Here is a 23,432-nt window from a genome sequence, read left to right as displayed (position 1 = left end):
AACCACCCTTCCTTTAAAGCATAGATTTTCTTACTTTGTTTATCCCTAGACTAAAGCTTCTCATCCAAGAATGGGAAGTACTGTCTAACAAATCACTCTGTTCCAAATTGCTTTGTACTACTTTTGGCTGCCTGTAAATAAAAAATTAATATGCATTCCTTCCAGGGTTAATTTTCCAAGTTTTACTTCAAAAACTTTAGAACCTGAAGAGGAGAGCTTGTTTTTAAGAGATGCTGGGTGCATTTGTTCTGACTAGCACCTCTGTTCTTCTGCTGATACTGGTATATCTGAGGTTCAAGATAGACTTTTTGATACAGAAGGCCACTAATTTTCTTTTGTCTAGTTTCATGGCTATAATCTGTAAAATGTATTTGATAATTTATTTAATATTTCTGAATTTTATTCTGACTAATATTTGTATTTTTTTATTATTGCCCTTAGAGACTTTAAAATCCTTACCCATGTGGATGATTTTCAGGGACACAAATTGGTCACTCTTTAAGCACTTAGCACATGCTTTTCTAAATTAACTGGATCACCTCTATTTTATTTCTGCTGTGCCATACTCCTGTTTTACCATTCCTCCCCTCTTTCCTCACAATGTTTTCCAGCTTGCTTTACATTTACATTTCCTGAGCTACTCTGGCAGATCAAGGAGCTATTCCAGTGAAATGCCTTTTTTATTTTGCGGCTACCTGAAGTGCATTTTTGTGTGTCTGTCTTTTTGCATGCCTTCTTCAGCATGTGGTTTTGCATGCTGTGTACTGCTGAATTAAGAGTGATAAGCACCTCATGGGCATATGGTTGTCACATGGCATACTTGTTTCTCATGGGGATACTGTGTACTCATGGTCAGATTTTGTTTTCATTGCACTCACTTGGAAGTTTATTTTATGTGTATAACTTTACCATGCACGTTTTGGCTATATGACTTGCAATTTAGAGTGCACCTGACTCACTACTGGATGGTATCTTTGTAGTTACCTAATGACAATGAAGACTGTGAGAGCACAGATGTGATATTATTGTCTATTTAGCCTATCTAAAATCTTTGCACTGAAGAACCCAATTACCCTATGGAGCTTATCCCACCACATGTTTCCAGCAATACCTAGACTGCAAAGAATGTGGCCATACCATTTCCTTCCATCAATCTGCCATCACATGTTTACTGCGTATTTCCATGCCAGGGTCCAAAAACCAAAGAGATGTAGATGATTTTGCTAATCTTGTACTGTTAAGAAAATATTTGCCTTGGATAATTTCATCAGGATTTCTAGAACGTTTAAATGGCAAGAGTGTGTCCTATAAGGTAAAACAGTCATCTCACCTTGCCAGTTAAAAATTATCAAAGCCACCATTTGCCCATATACTCATAAAAAATAATAATAATAACGAAATTACATAGTTAACAAATCCAGGCAAAATGTGGCAAGAGTCCATAGGGAACCCGACAGTCTACTTGGTTGTGAAAGAAGTGGCAGATTGAATATCTTTTATGTCTACAATGTTCTTCCAAGATTTGTCACTTCTTTTGCACTGTGCAAAAAGTACTTAGTGAAACGTGTAGGAATTACTGTTATAACACAGTGTGGCAGGAGAATTCCAAGACATTGTCAGTATGACACTTGCCTTTTAATATCCAAAAATAGTTATGGAGATACTGCTATGAAAATACATCAATTTTGCAAGATCATGGAGCATATTACTGAAAAAAAAAACCAAGAGCATTAGGTGCCTAATTTTGACAGTAAAAATCCCTGAATTTGCTGTGGGTGGGCTGTAGCACTGGAGTTAAATTCTTGCCCTCTGCTGTTCAGATAGCAAAGCCCTTTAGGCTCTTGAACTGTTTTTAAGTGTCACTCCTACTTGATTAAATACTAGGATGTGTTGTGGATATCTCAATGACAGGGTGCAACTTTTCACCTTGTTACATTACATTTACATGGAGAAAACTTTAATACCAGTGTTGTTTCTGTGGGGATATATTTAATGTAGTGCAACAGAAAAATCAGTCATAATAAATAAGAAAGTAAAATGTTATTTATTTCTTGTTTGGAGAAATTCAGCATGAAACACTGGACTAAGTTTTAGGCTTTCACATTTGAGATAGAGCTTTAGAGATTTTTTTTTTTTCCTGTGGAGAGATGATTTCTACTCCATGGCCCCTTCCCCTACAGTAGGAAACAAGCAAACCAGGTCTGATGAAATGCTAAAGAAAGAGTTTGACAACTGTGATACTTATAGTTTTACAGTTACATTAGGAAAGATGATTCCTAAGAACTAACATGTCCCCTCCCTCTGAGGGCAGTGCTGTACTCCGAAATTTGCACTTATCTGGATACATCTACAGTAGTAGTTAATTGTCCACCAGTTTATAAAAACTTGTTCATAAGATGAAACACTTGTCAACAAATTTGTTTTCTTGTAACGTCATAAATGGAGATGATTGAATGACAAAAGCGTTTATTCCTCTAGTAATCTCCTGGAAGAGTTCTGAATACTTTTTAAACAGTTTGAAAGGAAAGAAGTAATGAAGAGTAATTTTAAATATACGTATGACAAACTGAAAATTAATTTTTAATTATTGAAAATTTTCTAAATAATTTATTAATGTCTAACTCTTGCAATAGTTTCAGCTGTGATTTGGAGTCTAAATATTGCTTCTTTGCATTCCAGTTATATGACACTATGAGAAGACATTTGCTGATGACATTAATTGAGATTCTTTTCTATGACTCCCTTCTCACCCAAAAAGCTGTGTCTATTTGGTCAAAATGAAATTACGAAGATCTCTTAATGGGGATGTTATCAGCACAAAATCCTGACACCATCCCACAGAGTCAAACCAGCTATCCATTGTTCCTTGTTTATATCATCCCACCATGAATCAGAGCCAGATGCTGGCACAAAAAGCTGCATCTGTCAACACTCTTATGTCACTTTATTGTAAGTTTGCCAAAAAAATTTCAAAAGACTTTCACTCTCTCAGAAGCATCTACCCAGGGAATGTGTGGTATTCTGCTTCTGTAGAGAGGAATGGATCTCTTTCTTTGATAGCTCATCGCAAGCCATTCTAAGGATGCGATACAAAGAAAAGCAAAAAATTTTGCTGATTTAAATGAGTCTAAATCCTTGATTTTAATGGAAATAAACCAAACTAATCTGTGAAACAAGGGAGATTAGACTAAAAAAGTGTCCACACACTTGTATGATAGTTATTACTATTTCATATTATAGCTATTTCATATATTTCAATATTCAAGTTTAAAAATCACGAGTAATCTCAAAAAGTTCATTAACAATGTCTAAAAAAAAAGCTAGCTGTGTTGTGGAGGACCATCAAAACAATCAACCACCTCAGGCTTGAAAAGTAAGTTGTTTAGAAAGTAAAGGCAAAAATTAAATGGGGTAAAGGGCTAATAATAAACAAATTCAGTTTAATATTAAAAAGGTACTAATAAGTTTAACCAGTGACCTTGTAAAATAATGATTACATTTAATGACTCATTGCCATAATTGATTCCCAGTTGGTATTATTGCAACAAATACTGGTGGAATTTCAAGTAAGTTAGAAAATGGGAAGCATTAGAGAGCTACAAAACCCTTCTTCAGTGTTCAATATCATTGTCAGAAGTAAATTCAATATGAAAAATATTTGTAGAAAATTATTTAAGACAGAAGCAGTTTTATCCATATTTTTGAGGTATAGTTGGCAAGGAAACAACTCAGAAACCTAAAACCCACAAATTCCAAATGTCAGCCTATAAGAGCATATGTTTCTTTCTCAGTGATTAGATAGCTTCAAGTAAGGAGAAAAACACAATTCCCAAAAGAAAGGCTCTCCTTTTCAAGCCTAGATTTATTAGGTTTTAAAAATCAGTATATTGCAGAAGAACTCCAACAATGATGATATTGTAGATTTTGCTGTCTATTTCTATTTGGAGCATACATAGGATTAGTAATTTAAAGGGATGGAGTGCAATTGTTGATAGATCTGAGATCACATTATAAGCAATGAAGACTAAGTCAGCTACATCTAGCTCTGACAAACTTCAGCTGGTAGGGTTCAAAAGATATTTTTCTTCCAGTAAAGACTATTAGTTGAGGCAAAACATTTCTGCCTTTTCCAACACTTGAAAAGATATTCTGTCTCCTTCAGTCTTTCCCATTCAAATGTCCAAGTTTCCAAGTGTTCTTATACTAGCTAAAATGGGACTGGGACTTGCTAAAGGGCTTGATTTGTTTCTTTTACAGGTTGGAACATCTGCTCACCAGCATCCTTTTAGCAAATAATATAGTTAAAAAGAGTTTAGAATTAACTACATGGATACATGTATATGTGCCTCTTGTTTCTGTCATTTTCTAATGCTGGAGAGTAAGCTTGACCTGTAGAAAGATTTAGATATTGTAACACTGAGTACTACATAATCTATATTTTAAACACTTCATCAACCTACTAGTCTCTGAAGACCTTAGCTAGTTGCTTAATCTCGTTATACAATGCCTGAGAAACCATAAAGGCCATCATGGAGTTGCCTAAGCTAACCAAGGCAGCCAAGTACATCTTAAATGCCAGCCACTTCAGGAAACAAGGAACCTTTCATGGGTTGCAAGCAAACATGTCTTTGATGAGACATGACAACCTGTCATTTTCTCCTTCAGCTAATTGTATAAGCCCAGGTTATATATCTCTACAGTATATATATATATATATTTTTTTTTTTTTCAAAATTATAAGTAACCTAGTAAATCTTTACCTTGAGAATATACTCCTGAAATTGTATTAGGGAAATTAACAATGAGTTTACAATGAGTTTCTCCCAACCTTAATAGACAGGAATATAGTTGACATCTATGCAAATGTGCCTTTAAACACTTCCTATTGATGAATGCATAGAAACATCATGAAGAAGGAAAAAAGCATACAGAAAGGCTTCCAGTTTTCTGTTGAATTTTTCATTAACAAGACAAAATATATAGCTCTATTGTGGGACTGAGAGAAGTTACTCTCCTTACCCAAATGTAGATTTGCTCTTGTCTCTGCTGCAAATTGAAGATCAGTCTTAACAACAGAAATGATACCTGGTCACCATACCACACAGATATGGAGAACATAAACAGTATCTACAAATGCTTTGAAAAATAAATACTATCATGAAGCATTTCCAACTTAGCAATGACTTCTCACCTCTTCTGTTGTGAGAGCATGCAATGCAGAGGACAAAGAAGTGTGGCCTAAGGAGTATGAGTTCTCCCAGCCTTGCTTATGTCCACTTCTTTCGGCATCTAGTCCACAGCCACTGTGACAGTTAGCTGCTTCAGATCCATTCCTTTTGCCATTCTCTGCTCAAGCACTTCTTTCTTTTGCCATCCACTTTCAGCATGTACCTGCTTTGTTAAAAAAGGCAGCTTATGGACATATAACTAAAACAAGTCAAGACTAATTTGTCTTTTCTTCATCAGGAAACATTTTTCTTCCTTCAGATACTTAGCTTTCTTTCCACTAGTTTCACTTTGTCCTTCAATGAGCTCAGTATTTATCTGACAGAGTAAACAACACATAGAGTTCAAAAGGTGCTCAATGCCAATGCACGTTAAACCTAAACTATGCTGTTATCTCTTTTTTTTTTTTTTTAGTTAAGCTTGATAACAGATTCCTTTCTTTCTTCGTGATACTCATTCACATAATTGCTGTGGTGCTGGGGAACATTGTGTTACTAGGCTGTAGTTACAGTGTGAAAAATCAAGCACAGCTCCTGATTTTAGTCCTGGAACATTTTGGTGGCATATGTAGTGTCATCTTTATATAGAACTGTAAAATGAGATGTTTGCAATAAGTTGCACCTCACTTAGATAGCCAGAAGTTAATTGCTAAACTTTAACTTTCAGTTGTCTTTATAGATAATAGTATGAAATGGTAGTCCCACAGAGGACAATTTCAACCTAAAAAAGATGTGTAAATTAGGGAAGATGAATCACCCTTTGAAGGTACCAGTTTCTCTCCATTGACTATAAATGGATCCCTCAGGTGACTTATCTAGGTTTAACTATCAAAAGGTTAACTTTTACATGTTTGGTTGAGAAAGAGCCTACATACATTCAAGAAGTATGCTACAAACATGTAAGCAAGGATTTTGCTTAAATGAAGACTTGAAATGACAAGTTTTCTCTAAGAATTCAAATGGTATTATCAGGAACAGCTGTTGGCTCAGCCAAGAAACCAGCAGTGTCACCCTTAAAAGTATGAATAACAATAATAGCATTACTATAGGATTTATTTCTAGGTAGAATAGAAAGGCATGGTAAGTTAAGGCAGTTTTCACAAAATTACAGAGGAGGCCTTGATCACAAAGGCTAGAACTCATGACAGTGAATCCTGTGACTCTATCCTAAAAATAACCTCTTTATTAGAAACAGGATCTTTCCCAGGAGAAAGAAAAGGAAGAAAGAATCAGAAGTTACCAAAATGTGGTTAAACAAATCATTATCCCAACTATTACCATTTTTTGTTCCAGTATTTCTCGTAATTCTTACCCTTTACACAAAATCAGCAGCTTTAGTTGAAATTGTTTCAGGCTGAAACAGCTCAGGCCATGTATTCTGTCTTGCTCTAGACATGACAGCTGCTGAGGAGTACTGCATCAAACCTAGCATCGCCATAGTTTTTAAAGCATGTAAATTTTAGCCTCTAATTTCAGTATTTATTTTTTTATTGTCCCTATGTCATAATCATGTAATTCCGAAAATATTCTAGTGGAAACACTCTTAGAAGAAAGAGAAAGCTCTGTGAGTTTCTTAATTACATAGAGCCTAACCTTCAAAAGTATTAGGTACTTAACACTACCCTAATACTTAGCTGTCCTTGATTTCAGTGGGTGTGAGAAAAAGGATTTAGTAGCCAACACCTCTCTGTTTTTGGACCCTACTCCTGATGTTTGATCTAATAAAATCTCTTAGTTCTCTTCCTTTTAACTTCAAGCTGCATTATTGAAATTCTTACTTCAGAAAAAGTGTGATAGACTCATTCTATTAAGCAATTGTCAAACGCAGACAAGACAGGTAACATAATCATTAGCTTCTTGTTTCTCTTATTCTACCAAAAAGATTCAGAGAGGTGACAAACTTCTTGACTTGTAGTCACAGCTATTTGGATTCTACTGGGCTTCCAGTGATTTCTATGTTAAATATAATCATAATCTACAAAAAAGGAGATTATAGTATCTGTAATTTGATTTTATCAATGCTAGGCTGTTTTTGTTTAGTTAAGTCCTGCCATATGCCCTCTTTCTTGAAGATAACGTAAAGTTTTAGTGTTCTAGAAGTAATGTCTAGGTAGCTTTTCTGACTTTAGCACTGAATGTTTCCAAGATGTAGCTGGACTAATGGCAGTTGAAACGATACTATTTACAAATAAACCAGATACAAATAAATCATCAATTACTGAGCAGTGATCCCATGGCATATGCAGTGTTTATTACCTTTCATCATAACAGCTTATCAGTCCCCTCCATTCTGTTTAATTATTAACAGCAAGTATTTAATTTCAGTGTTTTCTTTTCTCTGTTTTAATTATTTTCTTGTGGATACTTCATATTGTGAAAAAATATGTATTTATACCAACTCCTGCTATTCATATTAATTATGTTATGTATCACTGTATATGATACCAATTTATTAAGTTTATTTGGGGAGACAGAGGAAGGATGAGTATGTCTTCTCATTTTATAAGCTGCTTTTACCATCCTTTTGCACTCTAGTATGAATAACTACAATAACCCATCATTCCCACACAATAATCCCTCATTTTCACTGTCCTAGGATTTAGTTCTTTGAGATCCTATATTTCTATAGGAATATTTCCAAACATAACATGCAGGATTATTTTTACCTTCTAAATGCATGTGATAAATAATAGGAGGAAGTGGAGACAATTCAATTTCATTTTCAATTCAATTTTCTTTAAATGTCAAGAAAGGCTGTGTAACTTTTTACTAATGTGTAATGATAAAACTCTTAAAACCTACCTTTTAACTCCTTAATGGCTTCAATCTTATGAACACAAAAATTAGGACACCTTTCACAAGATATAAGTTGAGCTAAAGAAGGTTTTTGTGGTAAAAATTTCTGGGAAAGAATTCTCAACAGATATCTTGTTTTAAATGGGTTTAACTGCTCAGCTCTGTTAAGCAGCTAAGACACATTTCTGATTGAGACCAATAGCATCAGCTGCAGGTTAAAACAGAAAAAAAAAAAATCAAAACCCACTCATAGTTTTACCCATAACTCTCTTGCCTGCCTAATTCATTCCTTCCTCAAAATGAGAATTTCATTGTTCAAAACAGTTACACAATCTTACCTCTTGATCCTCACCTGTTCCTTCTTAACAAAAAAACCCAGTTTGCTCATAGTTTTTATGTGGAAGCATTAAATGGAGAAATCATTCCTCAGAAGAGTGACAGTCTAATGTCTGAAGAGCAGACTGACAACAAGAGAGAGGGTCGTCTTTAAGTTCAAGCCTGAATAGAATGGTGAGACTCCATTAAGATTTCAATCCCCTAAAAGTGTATTTGGCAGTCTTACTTCATTCTGCGGATCCATGCATTGTTCCAAGGCTCATGAAACATTTGATTTTAATTTACTTTTCACAAGAAATGACTCCATGAAGAGCACACTTACTTTATTTCAATTATCTCTACTATCATTAGGGAAATATGTCATATCTGGACAGAATGAGATTTATCTGAAGGCATTTTGCTGCATTGTTTGAGGGACACTGGAACAAAGTGTTAGTACTCTTGGATTACAGGCTTCCTGCTGTTCAGATAACAGGTATGTGGATATAAGAAAGTACACAATCATAGGAATCGTATGTGTTTCCACATATTGCATTCTGTGGTGGCATTAATTCTCCCCATGTCAAATTGGAATATTCAGCTCTCTACAGTACCTTCAGTTGTACAATAATAACAGTGCTTTAGAGTAATTTTTTACACTTAGAAGTGTTTTCTTTTATCCCATGACCTTTTGATTTAGAAAGATATATTTGGACACTTTATCTATGATAATGAAGGTCACTGCAGACAAATTGAACTGGGCAGATCAGAGAAGAAAGAAAACCCACACGATTTGCTGTTATCATAAGAAATCAGTTTATCCTCAGTGCTCAGACATGACATTTTTGACATATGAAAAAAGACGCTTCCTAGATTGATAAAAGTAAGGTAATTAAAGTTTGTCTTGTATTACTTATCATGTAATATAAAATCTAAAATATTCATTAAAAAAGTCAGAATTAATTTCTTCATGATATCTCTAGTGATTCAACAAACACTGATGGCAGAAGTTTTACAGAGCTTGAGGACTGTAGCTTATTTTCAATGAAGTATTCATGTTACCATCTAGTGTCTAAAACTCCTATTCATCTGGGCAACATATTTCTTTCTTTTCAGGCAGTAGAGGAAGCTACTCATGTCTTAACATGACACTTTCTCTCCTGGTGAGCACATTCCCATGGGCTTAAAGTCAAAACATTTCATTATTTTGGTTTCCATTGGCTGTAATTTGTTGTCAGCTGTTCACAATATCATCTAAGAAGAAGGTATCTGTAAAAAAACTGCATAGACAGATTAGGCATAAAAATATTGTAGCACAACTACATGGACAGATTAGGCACAGAAATACATGCATATATTTGTGTTTGCAATTATGCCTTCTGGAGAAATCAAACCATAATTTAAAAAAATCAAATCAAATGAACCTTTTCATCTTATTTCATAGTAGAAAACTAAATTCTACATTTGAAATGAGAAGCAAATAAATAAGCAGACACTAAATTTCAGTGCTCTTCTGTGGCTACATTTTTAAAGCATCAGGATAACTGTATGTCCAATAATAATAGTGGTAATCTGGATAATGACTTCTCATGATTCGTAGACTAATCTGATTGTCCACAGAGATCATTGAAAATATCCTGCCTTCCTCTCATTTACATCATGGATATATGTCCAACTGGCCACTGCTGGAGTCAAAATAGTAGTCACCACTAATCCAAATGATTTGATCTGCTGAGGCCAGTTTGTCATTTCTATTTATGAATTCTCTGTACTGCAGAAAACCACTTCTGCTTTATAATTTACAGGGAAGAAAAAAAGGAAGAGAAAGGAAATTTGACTTAGGATATCCCCTTTAATATATTTCATCAAAAGAATGGATAAAATATTTATTCAGCTACTGTCCTTTGCATTCCCTTCAAAGTGAATAGAGAGACAGTTAATAACACATGGAAACATTAAAGAAGCCTTTTATCAGAGTAGATGGGAACCTGCTTAGAACAAACATTCTGGCCTAAGGGAAAGTTTTTGATCTGTGAAGCTTAAGCTTCTGGTGCTTAAAACACTCTCATATAGGATCATGTGGTTAATTTGCATGAAATAAATTATTTGCTTAAAACTTGTAAAACTATAAAATAGAACTTGACAAGTCATTAGCAGTAAGCGGTAATGTGCTGGCATTATACTAACTAACACTGGTGCAATCATTAGAAAATTGCTGCTACAGCAAAGAACAGGAAGATAATGGGGCCAGCCTATACTTTGACCTAGAGGTGTTAGATCATTGCCACATTGCCAAATTGCCACACTGCAGTCCAAATTATTGACTATCCTTCTTCATTACTGATATACTCAATTTCTTGAGCCACTGCCCTTTACCATCTTTCACATAAAACAGTAAGTTATAAAATCTGTCACTTTTTCTATCCAGGGGCAGGTGATATAGCTTAGGCAAAAAAAAAAAAAAGGAAAAAAAAACCCAAACAAACTTTACTTCAGGACTCTAATGAAAACTAGCAGAAAGAAAAAGTTCACTTATCCATTTTTCATTAATTTGCATGTTGTTTTTAATTCTGAACTAGGAATTCAGTTAAGTTTCTGTATGTTAATAGAAGTTATGCATATAATTTATCTATTCTTGTTGGCAGCAAATGATATACAGCATCTCATTAGCTCAGTTTGCAATTTCAAGATTACTTTTTTAAGACATAAAATGCTTGTAAAAATGTGGATAGACATCTGTATTCCTGAATTTTGCCTACTGTTCATTTTAAGGCTAAAGTCATTCTGTGATGAGATTGGTAAATATCCACTTATGTTTATTGCTAAGGTAGGAAGTATGTCTAAAACTAGATTTTTACCATTTCTTGCACAGAACCTTCAATATATTGATTTAATCAATGTGTAAACAGTTCATCAGTGGCTCAGGCACATGAGTCAAGTTTGAGCAGCTCTGTGTGTGATATTTCATATAAATTACTGGATGAACTAAACTACATGCTTGCAAATTATTTGCCTGCAATCATACAGATGCTAATGAGATGCAATAACATTAAGACTATGGTGCTCAAATCCCACTGTTGTCTTCAAGATGTTGTTTTTTTCATGCATTCCACATGAGTACATATACCATTGTAAAATGAAAGAGGTAAGTATGATACTTTGATTTCCAAGGCTCATTAAGATCTTAATTTCTCTTTGGAGTCTATCACCAGGCATGAAGAATGGCTCTGAGTTTGTGGTGTTGAGCCGGAGCTGAGATTTAACAGCCTCGTTGCATGGGGACTCTGGTGCAGTGAATGAATGCTGGTGCATATGAATCAGTATTATATTTAACTACTTAATTTTATCTCACAAGCCACAACAAATTGTGTTTTCCAAATGACAATGATATAATAGCTACTGAACATAAATGTCAAAGAAAGAAATTAAAAGGAAATGAGACTGAAAACAGGTGTTATAAACCAGAAAAGAAGCATATGTAATATGAGTGTGATAAATCTGTGAATCTTTGATGAAATGAAGCTAAATGTATTTTGAATAAAGCATGGTATCTACACATAGGCTAAGACAGTACAGCAAGTCCTAGTTCAATACAATGAGAGAGAGTACAGTTCATTGCTCTAAGAGCAAAGAGGTATTTCAGTCAGCAGTTGGAATCAGAACCTCATCAGTGTTTACAGTCCATGACCTGGTTGGTACTGGCTAATTAAGAATAATCCTTAAGGATGAGAAACATAATAATTTTTACTGGTGTTTCAAGAAGTTCATAATAAGTGGACCTGAGGGAACAACTGAAGATCATTTGTTTGACAGAAGAAAATAAGCTTTTACTGTAGAAGAGGCATTATGAATATGTAACCTTATTATCATAGATTTATTCTTCAGAGTTTTTTAGCCTAATGAAATAAAATAGAACTGTAAGCATTTCAGCATTTGTTTGATTCACTTGGACTTCACTAATTCAAAATGTATATTCAAAAGAAGTTCCTTTATTTGTTGAGAAATATATTTCCTCCTAGTGTTGTCTGGAAAATAGTACCTTTTATGCTCCGAGTAAAACTTTAAAAATGAACAATTCTGAAGGGAGCTCAGCCTTCCAATAAATCTGCTCAGCCTGTTAGTGAATACATTTTCTGTGCTTCCTAACCTCTGTACTCATGTGCAGGACATAAGGAAATGGTACCACCTCGTCTTCTTCTAGAACATAGTCCAAGAAAGAAACCAGCAACTATTGAAGGCAAGTTTGAGTTTTTTTTCTAATTTATTGACTTTTGGTCATTAACTTGACTCTCTGTTTAATGGATTTTGTTTATATTACAAAACTGATCAAGTTATTAGGCCTGGGACATGAATGGCACAATCATATTTACATGACAAGACCTTATATTCATTATAGTAGTCCCACAGATGGCTCATGGGATTTCCCGAGTTAAATAGATTTCAGGATAAAGACTTAATCTGTAAGATGCTATGGATGGTTTTCAGCCGTAAGATGCCGTCTAATTGTATACATAATCAACATTATCCTCTTAATATACTTTGGATTACTCTTGCAGCTATCATTATTCAGTAATATTTCTGTATATTTTCTGCAATAATGAGCATAATATTTCTGGCTCTGCATTTATCAACGTTAGTGTTAAAAGCACAGAAAGAAAAATACAGTCAGATCTTACCTTCAGAAGAATAAAACATAATCCTTACAATAAAATTATATTGTTTACACTCTACTAATATGCGTAAAACATTTGAAACATGCATTTTAATTTTAAAATGGACTATGTCCAAGGACTTAGCACTACTACTGTAACATACATTCCTGGTCTCTACACCATACAATTTAATAGTACAAAATATGTGAGTCTTTTCATGTAATTATATAGCAGTTTTTCTGTAATACTTTAGAGACATTCAGTCACACCATGGCACTTGCTAATCTCTCTCATAGAAGTCCTAGTTCTATGTTATCCAGAAAGCAATTGCAGTCTGAGAGAAAAACAGATGGGATAGCAGCAGAATAAGTAACAAGAGCTACAAGATTTGCCTGCATTTGGAATCAGAAAATGAGTTAGATTTTGGCAGAACCTCTCACTAAAACAAAGAGTTAAATTAGGTATTTCCATAATGTGATTTATTATCTCTTTCCCCAAAATCTCTTTTACCTCAGATGAATATTTGTTTCTAACCATACTGTTTAGAGGAGAATAAAACTCTGGGTATTGCAACACAATATAGTATATAAATAGATTTGCAGTCCTGCTTGGTTTAGGGAAATATTTGATCCCTGCTTATCAGCAAGAAGAAGTCCCTGCAATGTTAAACACTGTTATCCACCAATTAACCATAGTGGAAAAGAGACGCAATAGAAGACTGTTGCATTTGCTGAGTGATAAACTTAATCTTTAAATATAACTGTTATACAACATGAGTTAGCATCAAATTAACATTAAGTTCTTGATTTTCAAAATTATGAGCAGCTTGCAATTACTGCAATTGCACATGGAAATTACTATTTATGACCAGTTACATGTTTGTGTGTTTCATTAGCTCATTTATGCATGCAATTGAGGTAATTGTGAATGTAAATTAGACACCCATTTGGCAAACAAATTGGGGGGCAGATTATCTGCTCAGAATCATACAACTTAATTCACTTTAAGGCTCAAGGCCAGTCACTAGGATGCAATAATGCACAATATTGTTCATGCAAGTGTTTTGGAGAAACTGATGAAGAATTACTTATAAAAATGCTGCTCTGAAAAGCTGTTATATTGTGCTATTCTGTGGTTTCCACATATGAGAAAATACCCTAAAGGAACCCTAAGCTGTGAAGTTTTATCCCACCCTTGGGAAAAATACTGAAGTAATTTATGGTAATACTTGGCACAATGTCAGAACAGAAAAAGAGGACTAGGCAGGGAAATTTGGATCTCTGAAATAGCTGAAGAAACATCTGTCTGTGACTTTCAAGTGCTTACATACCTATATCACTTATACATGATTAAATATCACTGATCAGGTGAAAAGACAGATTGAAACAAAAGATCCTCCTTATCATAAATCTAGTTGAAGGTAGTATAATTTCTCAGAATAGGGAACAATTACGAGCATTTGTTAATTGAGAAATGTATTTTATAGAACATGAAAGGACTAGCCCAGTGCTTGACAGAAGCAACCAGCTCTGAAAAAAGGTAAAACCATAAGAAAAAACAGAATGGTTGTCATGCAGAATATTTACTAAACCAATCTATTTAGACACTAGGCTTTCCAACTCACTGATATTCAGACACTAGATATGAAAGCATGTAGCTGGTAAAGACTGAAAAGGTTCTATTCTTTTTCTGGATTGAGAAGTTTTCCCTATTGCCCTATTTTGCCACTGCTTTCTTGTGTAATCTTGGACCATCCTTGATTTCTGATAAGGTAAAAATACTGGCAATATATGTGCTAGATGTTTCTAACGTTTCTAAATTATTTGATGCTTTCAAATAGAAAGTTTTCCTGGATAGTATACAGTGTCCAGTAGAAACTATGCTCTGCTGTATTCATGAGGTCTTAGGAAAACAGCAAATTGATCTATTAAATCTCAGCTTTTCTCTTCTTGTCATTACAATTTTGTCTTCCTGTAATTCCACAGTAAATCTTTTGCTGAAGGGGTGATTGTGTAAAAAATGTCAATTTGTGCACTATATTCTAGTAGTATGCAATAAATTTCATTGAAGTGCGTGCATGTGAATTGATCTTTCATATATTTTTGAAAACAAAAGGCTTTGTACTCATCTGGTAAGAAGGAAAAGAACAGATCATTGCTCTCTTATTTCATGGTGATTTTGCTCTTTCCAAAAAGCACTACTGTTTTGTGATCTTCCACTCAAATTTCAATTAAGAGAATGAAGTTTCAGGCCATCAACAGAAGAAAATAACAAAACAAAACAAAAGATCCTGTAACAACAAATAAAAGAAAAAGGAAAATGGAATTTGTGAAGAGAAAGACATTGATACATAGCTTTTACTTGTGTTCCAATTTGGAAACCTTGTTTGGCAAACCATGAAGTAAAATAACTAATTTTAAATTTTTTATCTTATCTTTTTCTGGAACTTTCACAAAGACTTGGAAGCAGCCCTCAGTTTGGCTGACACTGATGTAGCCATTTAGGGAGGACACTGGGCCTGACTGTGATTTGAACAGATCTGCTGTCCATGGCTATCTGAACTTTGACTTTAATATGCTTCTTTCCTTGACCACAGTCTTCATCACCTCTTCTAACTCTAGCTTTCTTGTGTTTTGTTATCACTGGCAACTTAAAACTGCTCTGCAGTGTACACTGATTCTCTGTGAATATCTCTCTCAGGTCTTGACTTTTTTGCACAGCTCACATACCTTTTAGCTTCCTCCATTTCCCCATTTGCCTGAGGACTCTCCCTTCTGATAGTCCTCCCATGTTATGCTCTCTGACATGGCAGTGGAATTTCTCAAGAAGACTGCAGTGAGACAAAAAATGTTGAAACTAAGCTCAGGGGCTTGTTAGTTATTGGTAAGTTATTGGATTCATGTTAATTGTTCTAGAATAACGTGTCTTTGTTTCTCACAAGATCATAATACCTTTATGGAAAGCCTGCATCAAAATCCTTCTCTTAGTGGTAGGCATCTTAATGTATATCATGTGTGATCTCAAACAGACAATATACTTTGTCCCACTTTGAAGAGCATTATATAAAAAAAAAACAAAACCAAACCCCCCAAAAACACCTTAGAACAGCATCTGATCTGAGTATAATTTTCCAGGTTGTATTGTCCTAGAAACCTGTGCTGGTATGTTTGAGTGCTAAAGCACTTATCACAGAACAGTCATCAACAGAACCATTCTGATCTGCGGATAAATGGTGACAGGCTCTGAAATTTTTCTTTCCTTTGCCTGATATATACTGGCTGTTCTTTGCCATCTTGCTGGCATTTGTGGTGTTAAATGAGGTAAAAAAAAAAAAAAATCTATAATGGTCTCAGAGGATCTCTGAAGAAAAAAAAAACATCTTTTTTCTAGATCACTATTTGGAATCTCTAATTAGAGATTTTGCGGAATGTAGTAAAATGAGTTGTGAAATATGTTTAACTTCCTCCAAAACTCCTGTGGAGGTTAAATTGGCACTGAAATAGAAATCTGTACCTTTGTTGTTGTATGTAAGGTATGCTATATGACAATCTTAAGAATTTCTAGTCCATTCTTCATTTCATGAATATAACATTAGCGGATATTGCAAAGAGTATCTAAATTACTAGAGACAATACAAAATTTGAAAAAGCTCCATTGATGTATAGAAGTGTAAAAATCTTATACAAATCGCTCTGACTCTGTACAGTCTGTCAATGACCTTCTCTTCCATACACAGACTTTCTAGAAAAAAACTTTTGTATTATAAAATCAATGACCCATAAAGAAAAAACTTCTAGAGGCAGCAATTCAAGATACAGAGGAAGCCTTTTAAAAGTGCAGAATTTTAATGCTTTATCCAAACTTAGAATGTTTTTAATAACAGTGACATGATCTGCAAATGAAAATGCATTTTCTGAAAAAATTAAATTCAGGAGAGAATAAAAAAATATAAGAATTTTTTTTTTTGTCAGAAATATCACAGTATTTTGGGCTAAGCTTTAATTCAGTTTATTTGAAGGAACAGTTTAGGTAGCTGTAACAGGGTACTGTATCTACAGCATAAAAACAAGGGGTGTTTGAGAAATATGGGCCCTACATCTCCATGAGTCTGTAGTGAATACAGCAAAACCCTTGAAATGAACTGCAAAAGGTTTCAAAGTGAGTTATTTCATTATTTAGATTAGTCATTTAAGCAGTAAACTCTAATGATTGAGCTATGATGAAAAAAGCTTAAATCTTCACTGTTTCAGAAAGCCCTTGACATTTTACTTAATGATATAAGGCTCTTCTGTACTACTTCTATTCTAGCATAAGACAGAACAAAATTAAACAGACATTGGGGAAAAAAATATGTATTAAGATATTAATATTTTGATTAGACATATTACTATGTCTTTCCATTATTATTAATAATAACCTATTTTACAATATTATATTATGCATTAAAAAAATATTCACCAAAATCTACTCAATAAAACAAAACCAAATAACTCTAAAGATTACTTTAAATTTTTTAAATGGTTTTAACTGTTACAAAAAAGCAATAATCTTTTGCATATGTTGCACCTGCAAGTGGGAAATAGTGACTTAGATTAAGATTCTCTGGTCTTTCAAAAGTAGATATTCCATGTTTCTTTGGAAAGAAAAAAAATATCATTGGAGAAGATGTGCTACATAGCCTACTCATCCCATTTTTCTAAAACTCAGACATTCTTGCTCAAATGCATGCCCATCAAAAGCACCCTCCAAACCCTTCCCAGCACTGGTAACACAATTGGTGCTGACATCGATTTGTGTTGCTTAGTAAGAATGTCAGTTATAGAGGAAAGAAGGCTAACCCTGCTGTCTACGGTGTGTTGGTTTGGCTCTTGCTAGGGAAGGGTGTCCCATGAGAAGTCAGGGCTCCCCTGACAATTTAATTCTTCATCATAATCATATTTGCCATTGTCTATTGTCCAATGGATTTTCTATTGCTTTTCTTGTCATGGAAGTTGGCATGCAATCTCTTTTTTTCCCTTGGCATGCATACTTCAGCTTCATTATACTGGTGTTTGTACTCCTTTGATCCCCACTGTGTTGTTTAGTGAGGGCAACATATGGCCCTATGCTATTAACAAACAGTTTTGGTGCTTAACTCAACAGCCAGGAAGAGAGAGCCTATAATAACTACAGGAAGAAATAAGGAACACTTATGTGGATCACATGTAAGCATTAGGAATTTCAAGCACAATATTGCTAATACGTACTTTCTGCAGACCTCAAAAATACCTCCGTAAGCAATCTTCAAAGCTACCAAATAGGGTTTCAGAGGGGGATTTGAAAACAGTGAAGCAGTTTCAAAGCATAAAATCAGGCCGGAGAGATTGCCTAGGCCTTCAGGGTGGCCTATACCTCCAATGGCCTGTATGCCACCGTAGTCTTTCACTTGCCCTGTATGAGAACAAATTGTATTGCATTACTCTGCTGAAATGAAATGGTGCGGTTTAAACAGAGTTTTTCGAAAATGCACTTAATTTTGGCGTAAGCATTCACATGTGAGCTATAGCGAGTATGTGAGAGTGTGTGTGTGCATGCACGCCTATATGTGTTTGTGAATAGAAGCAAGGTTACTTTGATCATTCTTGACTTTTCAGTAGTTTGTCTGAGACAAGACAGGTTTTTTTTCTCATAGAAAAGATAACTGGACCAACAAGGACATTCTAACTCAGAAAGGGTTTGTGTTCTTTTTCAAAGAGACAGCTGAGGTAAATTTTTACTTGAAATTTTTAGATTTAATTTTTAAAGTATGCGTTTCCATGGCATTCCAAACTAAGTAGAGTTATTTCTTTGGGTTTTTTGCAGTTGGTTGGTTCGTTGGTTGGTTTGGTTATTTCTTTAGAAATTTTTGTAAATCTAAAGCAACCTTACTGTTTGAATGTGTGTGAAATCATTTAGAATCAGAAGTGCAACTGTCCAGTCATTGTCAGTCTCCACCCTAAGCAACATGCAAAGTCATAATTTCAGTCATCAGTGAAAACAAAGAAGAACAACCATAATCTCTTAAAAATTAGCAAGGGAATACAATTTTTAAAATACAGCTATTTTTTTTTATGGTCTTTTAAAATTATTCCAGTGCCAGCTTTTTTTTTGCAGAAAAAATAAATTAAGTTTTACCTGAAATGAAGTTGTGTTCAGTCTGTGTTCAGTCAGTGCTCAGTTTCTCAAGAAAATGTTTGTTTTGTTCTTTTTTGTAAGTGAATATATGCGTATCTCTGCCACTCCTCATTTCTGTCATGACCAGAATCAGTAGGCAAGAAAAGCTCTTGTAGTATTTCACAAAGCCAGACAATATCCAAAGTCTCTCACAAGAACTGTTCTCCTGAGATTTCCTTTCAAAGGGTTTTAGATAAATGCAGACAAGCCTTCTTAAGTCTCTGAACTTTAGAAAGCTTATCTGAAACAAAACATTTTCTAACTTCTGTCATTCAGTACTACTAGCTAGTGTTTGTTATATGCATGCTTCTCTGTAAGAAGGTAGAGCTGGCTTTATTTTGTTGCCCTCCTTACCTCAGTTTCTCAGAGGGGATGGTGTGAGCTGACAGTTCCTTCCAGAGTCAGTGTTTCCATAAGCACATGGAGCATCTGGAACAACATGGAAAAGAAACCCTTAGAGCACCTTCCTCTTCCAGTTCTCAGGAGGCATTCCCATGACACTACGCCCAGTAAATCATGTGCATCCCTAAATTTAGATTCCACTCAGCACTGACACAGTAGCACACTGGTTTTACCAGGCTTATTTTTAAGTGCTGCATTACTAGCATGTTTCTGTTATCTCCCCTCCCCCTCTTGTCCAAGAATTAGTTGATGTCCTATGAACATAACATAAAGACATTGTCAAGGATGACAAAGACAATTCAGATTGAAACACCTCTTTCTTGGTCTCTGTTGAGTTTTACTTGGTTTTCCACTGGTGTTATCGGTCTCTCACCCCTTATTCAGAAATAAATAATTTCATCTCAGGAGTTTCTTTCTTTAGGGCTGTTCTCTTTGCTCCAGTCACTTTCCAATAAAACTATTTTTTGCTTTTTTTCACTCACAGAAAAAAAAATTAGCTGAATTTCCCATTCAGTAGTACATCACTATAATTCACACACTTCTCATGCTCACTGGATTGCTCCTTGTACTAGGTAAAGTTCCACTTCTGCGTAGAGCCTATGGAAAAAATTACTAAATACAAAGTCTGTTGCTTGTCTTGTTGACTGACTGTCATCTCATATTCTGCCATCTGCATATATACCTATTTCATTCTCATAAGGTCATTGCAGACTTCTGAAGGTGAGGTCTTTTTGTACACATGCATCCTACATTTTGTACATAAAATGTGGTACACGATTAGCGCTCCTGGTGAAAAAAGCATAGTTAAATTATCAAAATTATTAAAAATTATCAAAACCCAGTAAAAATAACACTATTTTATCAATAGTCAATTGCACTTGAATTGCTTAATGTAGTCAACCCTGAATCATCAAAACCACCTTGTATTTCTTTGTGTAAGCCACTGATCCCTCTTTAAGCAGCTGATCCATGAATATTTATAGGCTTTTTACTGTTCCTAAATAAAAAAACAAGTACTTTCAATCAAAAAATGGGGTTCATATTTCACAGTGCAAAAGACCTGCATAAGTTCCTATGTAATTATTTGCTCTGCCTCTTAATTTAGCTGTGTACAAATCTGTAGAATACCTACTGAATTTACTGCTTCAGAAATTACAATTTTGCTGGTGTTAAATATATGCTTAATATGCAACAATCTAAATGTGAGCTACTCAGTTTGAAAGGAAATAAATTTATTCAAGAAATGGGATTACTTCCTGAAATCAGAAATAGCATTTTCATTATAACTATTTACCAAGTTCATTGCTCTAATTTATGTATATTTTTGTCAGTAGTAGCTGTGAGGGACATCAATGGGGCTAGATGCAACCAAGATGTGATTGGAAACCCTGTGATTGTTTTTCTCAGACTTTACCAAGAGTGCATACCTTGCATTGGGCGGTGCTAATGCGATAGCTTTAATACCTGTATGTAATCCATGTAATCATCCTCAAGAAAATTCATAACGAATATACATGTCTCTAGGCTCCCTGGACACTCCGAGTATTGCAGCTTGAGTTCTCGATGGAAGAAGAATTAATTGGCGTAATGACTTGGCAACAAAAACTCTGCAGCCAGGGATGTAGTCTCCTTGTGCTTTAGGTTGTTTGCTGTAAAAAAATCTGCTGTTTTTTTGTACAGCATCAATACATAGCTCCATTTCTCAAAGCTCCATGTCATGTTCATGTTACGTCATTCTCAGCTCATGGCTCTCAAGACACATATGACTCTGAAATTTGCTATGAAACTTGGAGTGGATGCCGTGTGTCTTTGCTGGGCCACAGAAGCATGTAAAATGTTATAGATTCAGAGGCAAAAATGTTCTCTGGTTAAAGGGAATCTTGTTTGTAAGGATCTTGTCTTAAGAATAATGCCTGTGCATCACCTAGCACTTCCTTCTATAAGGAAGAAAAATCTGGAAGCATGGAGCTGTAACTGCTCCACCAAAACTGAGGCACTAAGAAAAAACAATAGAAATCATAGAAGTACCAGCAGCATTTCAGTCTCTAGTAACTAGGAGGGAAAGCTAGTGGAAGGAAGACAGAAGGACTCTTCTTCCTGACAGTGACTGATAGACTTAGTATGTTCAAAAGTTTCAGTCAAATCAGGTAGAGTAACCAAAAAAGTTAAACCACATTTTAGAAATTAGGAGAGTTGTACATTGCATGTGGAAACTAAACACTGAAGATTCATAGGTGGCACAGAAAAGTAAAGCTGTGTAACAGCTGGTGTGTAATCGGAGGCTGAAAACTCCACCTTTGAGAAGGCAGTCACAGAGCATGAGCCTCTGGAGCAACATGTCAGAGAGACTCTTAGGAGCCCTAGAGGTAGACAATAACAAAAATATTAACATTTACAAGAAAATTAAGCTCCAAACAAGCTTGTGGAGGATGTGCATTACTTTGGTGCTCTATACATGCTTAGGAAGCCTGAATATCAGAAAACACGCCCATGACACAAAGCAATTTGTAGCTTCAGGGCCAGTACTTTCAGGATCTCAGCAGGGAGAATTAAGCACATAGAACACTGAGAGAAACATTCTGTAAAATACATGCAAGGATTTTCTGGTTCATTTTGTCAAGATAGTATCAAGGGAAACTCATTAAACAAATCTGTTTAAAACAAGAACTAGAAAACGTCAAGATGAAGCTTAACGTTGAACACTATTGTCAGAAAATCAGCAGAAATATGACTTGAGGAGACCCTGAATATTGGTAAATAAATACATTGCCCCACCTTAGGCAAAATAATTACTTATGAAACCACCATGACCAGACTGCAGAATTCATGTACTGTATGAAAATATAATTTTTTCTATCAAACTTATATATATTTGGGTTTGGTTTAGAAGCATGCTGTGCAGTATTTCAATCAATCTTTGTTTTCATTCACTGTTTATATATATGTTTTCATGCAGAAGAAAAGTCTATTGTGGTAGCTAAAGGAGTAAAAAGTAAGTGTCTTCATTTTTTCTTTATCTTCATGTTAATTTATGCACAGGATAATATAATATTTGCCTATTGTATCTGCTGGTTTCAGAAAATATTCTTATACCTTAATTTTTAAAGGAATGAAAAGACTCTTTGCTTAAAGACTTATGGCGATATGTTTGTGCCATTTTGCATGGTAATAAAACCTGGTTTCTTATCCACATTCATAACAGCAAAACATCACAAAGAGAAAACTATATTTCCACTAACTACATCAACACCCACAGCCATGCAGCACAAACAGAAGGAAACAAATGTGGCTTTTTGTGGATGAGCAGTTAAAAAAACAATTAGAGTAGCTTTTCTTGTATTCATGTATTCTTTCCCATCAAAATGGGGACTCATTTCCCAAAAGAGAAATAATAATTATAACTTCTTCATTTCCTCTACTGAACTCTCAATGTTCTAACTAATAACATTCATGGAATAGGTAATTAAATTGTTGTAGCTTTTTGTAATAAAAGCAAAAACATTATCCTTATTTCTACTGTTATCCAATTAATTGACAAAATAGAGGTTTTAAAAGAACAAGTCATGTTCTTTTACAGATGATGTTTTAACTGCAATTCTCCAAGAATTACAGGAGTGCTGTAATTACAGTTTCAAAGTTTCAATTCCTTAAAAGTATTGTAAAACATATATATGCAGGCCTTTCATGGCATTATGCACTTAATCTCAGGTACAACTTTTGTGGTAGTTTTGCTGGTAATCAGTCAGATTTTATTAAAAAAACAGAATAGGTGAATGGTTACTGAATCACCACACTAACTTTTAGTTACACCAGGTTAATGAGCATAATTGTTTGAATTAGTAATTACTTA

At 34.7% G+C, this 23,432-nt stretch overlaps 1 protein-coding gene across 1 annotated transcript in view; it reads left to right on the top strand.

Moving 5' to 3' along the window:
* TRDN (triadin) overlaps positions 1-23,432 on the top strand; it is a 226,918-nt gene that overhangs the window by 81,904 nt on the left and 121,582 nt on the right. The window contains exon 13 of the mRNA XM_034060756.1: positions 12,502-12,573. Coding sequence (XP_033916647.1) covers positions 12,502-12,573 — 72 coding nt within the window. The remainder of the gene's footprint in view (positions 1-12,501; positions 12,574-23,432) is intronic.

The sequence above is a fragment of the Melopsittacus undulatus genome, chromosome 3 (genome assembly GCF_012275295.1).
Source record: "Melopsittacus undulatus isolate bMelUnd1 chromosome 3, bMelUnd1.mat.Z, whole genome shotgun sequence".
NCBI classification, from domain to species: domain Eukaryota; kingdom Metazoa; phylum Chordata; class Aves; order Psittaciformes; family Psittaculidae; genus Melopsittacus; species Melopsittacus undulatus.
The sequence above is the reverse complement of the archived record's forward strand: the minus strand, read 5'-3'. Positions and strand labels throughout refer to the sequence as shown.